General features: G+C 43.0%; 1 protein-coding gene across 2 annotated transcripts; it reads left to right on the top strand.

Annotated features, from left to right (window-relative positions):
• The first annotated feature begins 121 nt into the window (after positions 1-121).
• Positions 122-9,369, top strand: BRAT1 (BRCA1 associated ATM activator 1). Of its 2 annotated transcripts, none has more exons than XM_057416910.1 (13): positions 122-317; positions 583-737; positions 1,483-1,627; positions 2,525-2,897; positions 2,986-3,102; positions 4,233-4,324; positions 4,553-4,671; positions 5,069-5,255; positions 5,789-5,862; positions 6,436-6,538; positions 6,818-6,916; positions 7,945-8,123; positions 8,307-9,369. In XM_057416910.1, the coding sequence occupies exons 1-13, from the start codon at positions 155-157 to the stop codon at positions 9,036-9,038; spliced, it is 2,538 nt and encodes an 845-aa protein (XP_057272893.1). In that variant the 5' UTR covers positions 122-154; the 3' UTR covers positions 9,039-9,369. The 2 variants fall into 2 exon arrangements, with proteins under 2 accessions (XP_057272893.1, XP_057272892.1); XM_057416909.1 differs by having other exon boundaries at positions 1,480-1,627; positions 8,307-9,367.
• The last annotated feature ends 145 nt before the right edge of the window (positions 9,370-9,514 follow it).

Here is a 9,514-nt window from a genome sequence, read left to right as displayed (position 1 = left end):
AGGGCCCGCTCAGTAACGTTCTCCTTGGCAACAGTCTCCTTGGCAACGGTCTCCTTGGCCACGCCCCCTTGGCCACGCCCCCCTTGGCCACGCCCCGTCGCCGCCCTTTGCGACACTCGCTTTGCGGCCGGTCCCTCACCGTGTCGGGGTGACTATGTTCTCCCCGGAGTCCCGGTCCCTTCTCCCGGCCATGACCCGCGAGTGCTCAGTGCTGCTGCCGCGAGTCTGCGCTGCCCTGGCCCACCCGCGACAGCCCCGCTACGATGACACCTGCCTGGAGAAGCTGCTCGACTGGTTCCGGAGCCTGACGGCTGTCGGTGAGTGCCCGCCGCTTGCACTGGTCGGAGCGGGAGGGAGGCATGCAGGCCGGGACCCTGGGGCAAGCCCCTCTCAGAGATCCTGTTCCCTCGGTGACACCGGAAAGCGCTGTTTGATACCCGGGCTTGAGCTTCGGATGAGCCCACAGTCGTCTCTAAACTGTTGTGAGGAGTTACAAGCAGCTCGGAGTTACGAGGGAGGACAGAAGTCCTGGTAGTGACCCTACATCTTCTCTCCTCTCTTCGTGCAATTCCCGGCCACTAGATCCTAGCGTGGAGCTGGTGCAGGACAACCCCTGTCTGATGGAGTTCATTGCCTCCGTGCTGGCGCTGCCAAAGCCCAGTCCGAGCATCCTCTCCTTCACCCTGCGGTTAGCTGGGATACTTGCTGCTTCCGAAAGCCGCTTCCAACACTTGCAGGTGAGTTGGCTACACAGGTACCTGATGCCATGTGTCTCTTTCCTCCTGTGTGGAGGAAAATGTACATAGTCTGCTTATATAGCTTATGGCATGCATCAGACAACTCGGCAAACAGTGATATGAGAATAAAGACTCACCATCATACTGTTCCTTTTCAGTTCTCTTGTAAAGTTGCTAGCTTCTTCTGTCTTGCCCCAGTAATACTATGAATGTTAATACGTAGTGCTTCTAAATTTCACTTCAACACAGAATATGGGATAACACAATCTCACAGCAGTCATTGCAAGATGTATCCCTGGGTGGATTCTGTACATATTAACTGCACTGACAGATGTAGCTTTCCCTCCAGCTTTCCTCTGATTACCTGCAAAAATGAAGGAGTTATTTAAGGCCCTGCTTTCTACAATAGTATACATTTATAGTACAAAACCTAAAAGGTTTTCTTCAGGGAAGAAATGCATACAATTGCATAAAGTAGTCTAATGGAACTGATACCTATGCAAGTTGTCACTAGCACTTTAAAAACAAGTGATTTTTGTTTTGAGCGCCTTAGTGTGTGAAAGAGATACACGTTGAGTTTAAGCATGGGCTTCTGAAAAAAATCTATTTTAGGGATACTTCTAGGAAGGAAAGGTTTCACTTAAGTATTGATACTCTTGCCTTGGATGACAGAGGAGCCTGTCCACACCCCTCAAGTCCCTTTGCTTACTATTTGCTCTATGTTCTCCTCTGGCCTCCTCAGCAGGAGAAGCTGTTGGTCAGGCTCTTTGGCAGGGATGGGCCCCTGAGCAGCGCTGTGTGGGAAGATGCCTCTGTCCGAAGTGGCTGGGTGAATGGTGTGCACAGCATGATGCAGCACCAGCCTGCTCTCCACTTCCTCTGTGAAGGTGGTGAGTACTTCTGGGACTGGTAACTCCCCAGATCCTCTGTGTTGCTTCCATTCCAGTGTGTTCCTCAGATGTCAAATAAGAAAGGAGTTTTCATTTACTCAAGATAAAAATAGGCCATTTGTAAAAATTATGCAAGTCACTGAAAGATGGTGGGGGTTTTGTTAAATTAGTTATGTATTTAATTTTTTTATTTTTTTTTCCCAAAAATGCTGAGGATGGTGTCCTTTTTAGAGAGGAAAGAGGCAAGCCTCATGAAACACATGATAAAAATAGCTTATTAAAAGCCCTCTGTATTCTTATTTGTAACTCTTATTGAAAGGTTCAGTATGATTTTAGAGCAGAAAAACTACCCAGGGGCTCATTTGTCTCCTAATGCTTGCACACATTCATATTCCCATTGTTGTTATGCAGGTAAATTCTGCTGTTAACTTTAGAACCCAGGTACAGAGGGGCCTAAAAGACTGGATTGGTAATAACATGCCACATGCAATTTGTCTATGTGGTGGAAAAGTAGTTCTGTTGCTTCCATTAATGTTTTTCCTGCTGGTTGTGCCCAGAGATGGTACAGGCTCATTCCATAAATACAGAGTTGAGCGTGCTGTCAACTCTTCTAATATTACCAACGTTATATCAAAGCCCTATTCTGTTCCTGAGTTACTAAAACACCAGAGATTACGAAAACAATTTTACCTTCTTTTTTGTTTGTCAGTAAGGACTGGCTGACTTTGAAATGCCATAGAGACTACAAAATAAAGTACAAAATCCCACACCAACACTATTGAAAGCTCTGTGGCACTTGAATTAGAGTAGTATATAGTTGGAGTGCAACAATGCTCCACCTCACAATAGGAAGGCTGTTGGTTTTTTCCTCCAGTGACTTGTTTTGTTTTCACACAGGAGGCATAGATGTGGTCTTCACTCTGCAAGGGGATCCCAGCCTGTTTGTGGCTTCAGCTGCCAGTCAGCTTCTGGTGCACATGCTCACCCTCTCTGTAGAGTCTGAAACAACTATACCTCTCACTACAAAGGACTGTGACTGGCCAGCATGTGCCCAAATGATTATAAAGCATATAGAAGATTCCCTTCAGTCCAGCTCTGCCTCTCACATTGAGCAGTCATTAAAACTGTTAACTAGTTTGTTTGGCAGCTGTCATGCTCTGTGGACTGAAGTACTTTGGTTAAGGATAGCAAAGCAAATAGAATCCTTTCTGATGGAAGAGACTCTTCAAGTACAACACATGCTGGCAAATCTTTTGCTTAAAATGTCAAGGTAAAGATCTGGGAGCTTGGATCCAGTGATGAGATATATCTGTTTTCCACCATCTAATAGGATATCACTTACACTTCTTTCTTCTCAGGTCTCCTGTGTTTGACACTGAAGGCAGTTTTTGGGCATTGGTGACTTCTGCTTTAGAACACTTAACCCCAGTACAAGCAGGTCCTTTGGCAGTGAGAATTCTGAGGCTCTACAAATGGTAGGACTACCTGCAATGAAATTTTTGGACTCTGGAAAATGTTTCTGTACTAATATCTTTGGTGTTTTTCCAAGAGCAGTATTTTAACTCGCTGCATTTTCCGCTACATTCCTTAATATGTAAAAGTGGTCGGCAAAAACCATGCTAGTAGCTAACTTCAGACACTGATAGTAAGAATAATACAGTTTTCAAAAAGAGAAACTAAATGTTTATGTGTATACACTTGCATCTTACCTACAGCCAGCCAATTTCTTCCTGAAATAGGAAAACTCTTTAACTTCATACTGCTGAGGTTGACCAAGATGGACACAATTTGACCGCCTGTCAAATCCAGTAGTCTCTGTTCCATTTTGTCTTTCACAAAAACACTGACTGATGTAAGAGCTTCCACTGTTGTCCAGCAGAAGTGTACATCTGGAGACTGTTGATAGTTGCAGAATAACTTGGATTAGAAGGAACCTGTAGAATTTATCTTATTCAACCTCTTGCTCAGTGTAGGACAGACTTCCAAGACAGATCAGGTTGCTCAGGGCCTTCGCCATTCAAATTTCAAATATCCCTGAGGCTGAGGGTTCCATGGCATCTCTGGGCAACCTGTCCCAGTGCTTAACCGTTTTCATTTCACTATGAAAAGTATTTTCTGTATATCAAGTTGGAATCTACCCTCTTGCAATTGAAGATTCATGTCTTGTGTGCCCCGAGAAGCCTGCCTCTATTTTCACTGTAATCCCCCTTTAGGGTGTAAAAAAGCATCAAGAAATTGTCAGATGAATACAGCATGTACGGATACTGATTGACAGGCTAAGTAACACCTGTTTTAAGATAGAAGGACATAATTTTGTTAACAAAAAATGCTTCTCTCTAAATCCCCTTCTTGCACAGAGTCCCACTCTGTTTGCTTAGTTTGATAAGGCTGCTTCTGAATTCCAGAGCCATTTCTCCTCTGCTTTCAGTTAGACAGGGAATCTTGAAAGAATGCTTGAACTGCGATAATACTATAATTGCTTTGCCTTGCTGGCTTGTTTAAAAGCCTGTGTGGAAAAAAACCCATTCTGCTCAACATTTAGGGACAGATTTTGGGAAATAATTTAAGTGTTCCTGTTTTGGTAACTGCTGTTTCCTTCTTCAAGCCCACAAGATGTGAGGATTCAGGCACTGACTGTTCTGCTTCAGCCAATGGACTGTATTTTAAGAGCAGCCTCCCAGCCTCTGGAATACGCAGGTACAGTTGTGATAAAATACTGGCAAGCACACTAGCCTCTAACATTAAGTGCAGTGCAGACAAAACTGGAGGAGGAAGAACAGCAGTGTTTGTAGTAACGTGCAGCATCCTACTGACAGTTGCATTTGAAAGGATATTCATACTACACGAGTATCTTGATTAACTTTAAAAGTCACAGTCCTCTGTATTCACTTATAACCCAAGCTCTTCCCTTCTTTCATCCTCTAGGTTTGTTGGATGAGTCTGTTAGTGATCCCATCACTATTGAAAGTCTTCTGTCCTCCAAGTCGACTTGTGCTAGTCTCCTGTGTCAGACCCTCGCTCATCTGAAGGAGCTGCTATCTCTGGTAACATTCAGAGAAAGAAAAGAAGCCTTGTTTTGATATCAAATTGGTCCTTGAAAAACCTGCATTAGTATTGGTTGCAGAGTTTTGCAGTAGAGGGACTGCATTTAGTTTAAAATCCATCTTCACAGGCTTTGTTACCATACTTCGCTGCAATTATTGATCCAGTGGAAAAAAACATAAATTGAACTGCTTTCCCAAGCAGTGAAAAGAATCTTTTTCCATCTATGCCGTAGCTCTTGGGAGAGAGCAAGATAATTTGAGTTATTAGCATTGTGGTACCTTAAGAACATGCTAAAAATAGCAATTTTTGCTGCCTCCTGAAGAAAAATTTTTTCTGCTCTGTATGCATACCTGAGACTTTGCTGGAAACTTCTTTTCCTTTCTCCCATCCTATTAGGTTGATTTACCCATAGATTTACCCTCTACACCTTTACTACGCTCTCTCATGACAATACTACAATTCTGTAATGGCTTCCTGAGTCCAGCATCTACTCTGGGAAGCACAGTAAGCCGAATCTTGATCAATAGCTTCAGAGTACAGAGGTCAGCTCTTGATGTCCTAGCAGCGCTCTCAGAGCAAAAAGGTGAGTTGATGTTTGCATTTTAAATGTATTTTATCTATTTTTGCAGAAAAATTTGGGAAATACTTGACTGTTCTATAGTTGCAGATTTTTTCATTCCCTTTCACTGAATAAAGATCATAGAATCATAGAATAGTAAGCTTTGGAAAAGACTTGAAGATCATCTAGTGCCAATCCCCCTGCTATGGGCAATGACACCACACACTAAACCATATCACCCAAGACTCCATCTAACCTGGCCTTGAATGCTGACAGGAATGACCACTTCCACCTCTGAAGCTTGTTTATTTCCAGTTCTTCCTACTGTCTTGGCTGAACTTTTTTGTTCATGAGCTGGGGCAGGTAATGCTGTCATTAAGAAGGTTTTAGTGTTTGTGAAAAATTGGATGTTTCTCCTCTTCTCTGAGAACTGTACTTGCTTTCTTCTCCAAAACAGTTTCATAATCCTGTGTCTTTCTGTATTTCAGCAGCTGGGTCGCATTTCAGCTGCTCCTTCTCTTGGTATTGGTCCTTTAGTTTTGTTGTGTATGTTTCAGGCTGTGACACACTCATAGGAAGTGTATTTGATGTCCTTCTGGCATACCTGGAGAGTCCTAACACCAGTCCTACTGTGAGTATAGAACTATGGAAAGATCCAAGTCTATTAGCTTGCCCCAGTGGGATGTCGTTCTGAGAAGCTGTCTGACAGTAGTTGTTTCTTAGCACAGTTTGTATTAGAGTAAGTAGGAGACTTGTTTTGGTTCTACACGGCTTGCAGGAAATAGCTAAAATTCTAATGAGCAAGTAACTGACCAATGCATTGAGTGTTCTTGAACAGATGGAAGCCATCATGTCTAAAAGTAGTGCCAACATACTCAATTTGACATGTTCCTTAAGTACTGAATTCTTTGCATTAAGGTGTTTTGCTTTCTTGCTTTGTTTTGTTCAAACGACTGACAACAACTGCAGATCAAACAGTGGAGGTGCTAGAACTTCAGAGCATTAAGCTGAGAGCATTCACTTTCTAGGACTTTGTTAGAAATGCTATAGAAACACCATTTATTTGTGGCTTCTTAATAAAAAAGTGTATGTACTTTTTTATGCCAAGAATTTCACTTTAAGATTGAGGCTAACCCAGATTCTATCTTGCCTAAAGGCAACAATGCCTCCCATAACAGAGTAAATCTGCTTTATGTTGCGTCAGGTTCTAAAGACAACGTTTCAAGCTACATCCAAGTGGTTGGTGCGCTTACAGGAAGTGTCCTGTTCTAACAGTCAGTGGCAACAAGCTGAGAAGATTTTGGAAGGTAAGAAAACTATTCAAGTTGGGATGAACAGCAGCTAGTGGCATATGTGAAATCTGCTCTTGCTTATCTTTCCTGCCTAAAGCACTAAGATTCATTTGTTTTCAATTATGCTGATTTTAGGTTTAGCTGCCCAAGTAGTGTTTTGAAGAACTCTGGGAGAAGCATAGAGTAGCAACAAAAGGGATTGCATAAGGTTAAATGGTAAAGAGGTTGTACAGCAACTGCTTCAGCAAAGGTTGTCTTTCATGTCCACTCAAGCTTGTCACTTGGCTTTCACAGATGTGTTTCTGGTGCTGCAGAAGCGTTTGTGCAGTCCTTGCTGGGAAGTAAGAGATTCTTCTCTGGAGTTCCTCACTGTCCTGATTAAATGCTTGACAGGTAGGTGTAGAGATCTAATGCTTCAGATTGAAGGAGTGTTTATTTTAATGTTATGAAAGTCAGCCAGGCTGATGAAGCATCCTCTGACATGTATCTAGAGGACTAAGAAAAGAAAGTGTCAAGAGTTTTACTCTTTGATCATGATCAATATCTGACAAAAAGCTTAATAACCTCTTCCTGCTGTTCTGCTGAATTCAAATTGCTGTGCCCTTCTTTTGGTCAGTTAAACTGAGGGGTGTGAAGACAGTCATGTGTAGAGAGACATGTCTGTCAAGGCAGGCAGCGATCCTTAATGGCTGGTAAAACTTTCCCATTTTTCTGTTTGCTCTGCAGTAGAGTCTGCTCAGTTTCACTCAGCAGGCTGTGGTCTGGGCTTTAGGAGGCTAAAGGCCTTGATCTGCTTTGCATGCTTTAGATTAATTATCGATGTTTCCACTTCACTGGTAGCTCAGGCTTTGCAGCAGGTAGCACTAAGGGAATGCTCATTCTCTTCCAGTAGCTCTGTGATGCTGGGAAGGAGAGGGATGTTGTCAACTACTGTTGTCCCTAGGGCACAAAGGAAGTATCCAGCACACTCAGCTGCTTTAGCAGTTTACCCTGCAGCCACTTTCAGTGCTGCAGTTACATTATTTTTCTTTGCCATATGCCTTGAGAACAAGAAAGGAAGACTATTTTTCCCACCTTTAAGGAAAGGCACACGTTTGATGAGGCTGAAACCGTGTCCCCACTTGCGTGGAGAAAGTTTTTTCTTGCCAGTAGAGCAACTGTAAATTGATTTTTTCCAAGCTCCAGTGTCTAGCAGGGCTTGACTCAAAGTCACCAAGCTGCTGGAAAATAGGGAGCCTGACACAGAGCATCTGTGCTCTTGTGAGCAGCTGCCTGGTCTCTGCAGTGGCTCAGCTCACTGGCAGCTGTCCCTGCAGTCAGTGGGCATCCTTGTATGACGCAAAGAACTGTTTGCATTGGAAACAGTTACATGCTCTGAGAGAATAAAGCCTTGCTTCTTTGGATTGCTGTCTTGTTTACAGACCAGGATGAGTTCAGGCAGTCTCTCCTGTCTTCAGAGGTGCCAAGGCTTACAGAAAATCTTCTGGAGGATTCAGAAAGCTATGTGCGAGCAAGTGCTGTGACTGCTGTGGGACACTTGGCCTTCATTACTTATTTTGCTCCAGAGTCACCTGTTGTAGAGAATCAGTGTAATAAAGAGGTATGATGAATTTGTGTAGTCCGCTGCAGAATTGAGCAGAGCTACACATCAGTTAACCTGTGAAGAGAAAGTAGTACAGCAGTAATCTTGTCTCATGCAGGAAGACCTCACAGTAATGAAAAGACTTGTTTCTTTGCATGTTCCTCTCTTCATTGTGCTTTCTCTTTGTCTTTCTACATTTAGAAAACCATAGGAAAGCTTCAGGAAATCCTGTCAACAGACCCAGAGGGCTTTCCTAGGAGGGCTGTCATCAGCATCTTCATCGAGTGGGTGAGACAAGGCTGCACAGGTCAACTGGAAGATACAGAGCAGTTTGTCTCTAGAGTGATCCAAACAGTGGAACATGACTTAGACTGGGAAGTCAGACTTGGTGGTTTGGAACTGGTTGACATTTTCTGTCATCATGCATTTTGCCATTTTGGCCTTCCTAAATGCCCATATGCTCCTGTCTCATCTGCAGTCACAAGTTCCATTCATCAGAATGAGGTGCTGCAGATACTTTGCCGAGCAAACCTGTTTAGCTTTTTGTTTCGGTCTTTGTGTGACTGTGACCAACCAGTAGGTCAGAGAGCCTGTGATTTACTGCTTAACCTAAGGATTAATTTCTATCCAACTTTTACCCCAAGGGATTCACGAGAGACTGAAGATTCACCTGTAGGACGTAGCATTGCCTGGTTACAAAGGACACTAAGGCAGGGTTCTCTGGCCAAAAACTTCCCCACGGATGGTGGTAATGGAGTGGATTTCCAAGATCCAGAGAGCATGATGATAGCTTTGGGTACAATAGACTTAGAAGAGCTACGTGATGAGCTAAATAAAAGTAGTGACCACGTAGAGAAAAGCCCTCAGTCTCTCTTACAGGACATCCTTGCTACTGTAGGGACCATAGAGGAAAATGAAGCTGACTGTTACTGAAGATAAAGTACCTTTTGCTTTGAGGGAGCAGTGCTTAAGCAGTTTTCTTCTGGAGGAGAACTTTTTGCTACCATGAAGTCTTTCTTCAGAGGATGGAAAGAAGCGTTACACTGAATAGAGAAAAAAAGATTGTTTCGTTAGCTTTTAAAGGGGCTAGAAAATCCTTGTTTTAATACTGATGTTAAATAAAAGTGTAGTTTCCAATAAACTGTGATTTGTTTTTTAAGTAAACACATGAAGAAATGCTCTTTTCTTTTTTCTTTAAGTACTACCTCTTCTAAGAAAGCACCAGGCTATGCCTACATAAGGGAACATTTAGATAACAAAACAGTAACTGAAAACAAGTTATTGCGTGTTCCTCTTAGAGCCAGAGTAGCTAAAACTGAAGACTTCGTCTTAAGGGATGGATGTTTTGACCATGTCTGTATCGCCATTGAAAAAGCAGAGTTCTCTGGTTCCCTGCTGCATTTTGAGGT

Source organism: Pezoporus wallicus, unplaced genomic scaffold, assembly GCF_028554395.1.
Source record: "Pezoporus wallicus isolate ANWC-B61680 ecotype Strahan unplaced genomic scaffold, APGP_CSIRO_Pwel_v1 scaffold_7392, whole genome shotgun sequence".
Lineage (NCBI taxonomy): Eukaryota > Metazoa > Chordata > Aves > Psittaciformes > Psittacidae > Pezoporus > Pezoporus wallicus.
Note: the sequence above shows the minus strand (reverse complement) of the source record. Positions and strands in the feature narration are given on the sequence as shown.

Excerpts from the sequence above, each read along its gene's own strand:
- BRAT1 (XM_057416909.1), top strand. The coding sequence starts at position 155 with ATGTTCTCCCCGGAGTCCCGGTCCCTTCTCCCGGCCATGACCCGCGAG. Across the intron at positions 4,325-4,552 it reads CCAGCCTCTGGAATACGCAG|GTTTGTTGGATGAGTCTGTT; the intron begins GTACAGTTGTGA and ends TTCATCCTCTAG. Across the intron at positions 6,917-7,944 it reads CCTGATTAAATGCTTGACAG|ACCAGGATGAGTTCAGGCAG; the intron begins GTAGGTGTAGAG and ends TCTTGTTTACAG.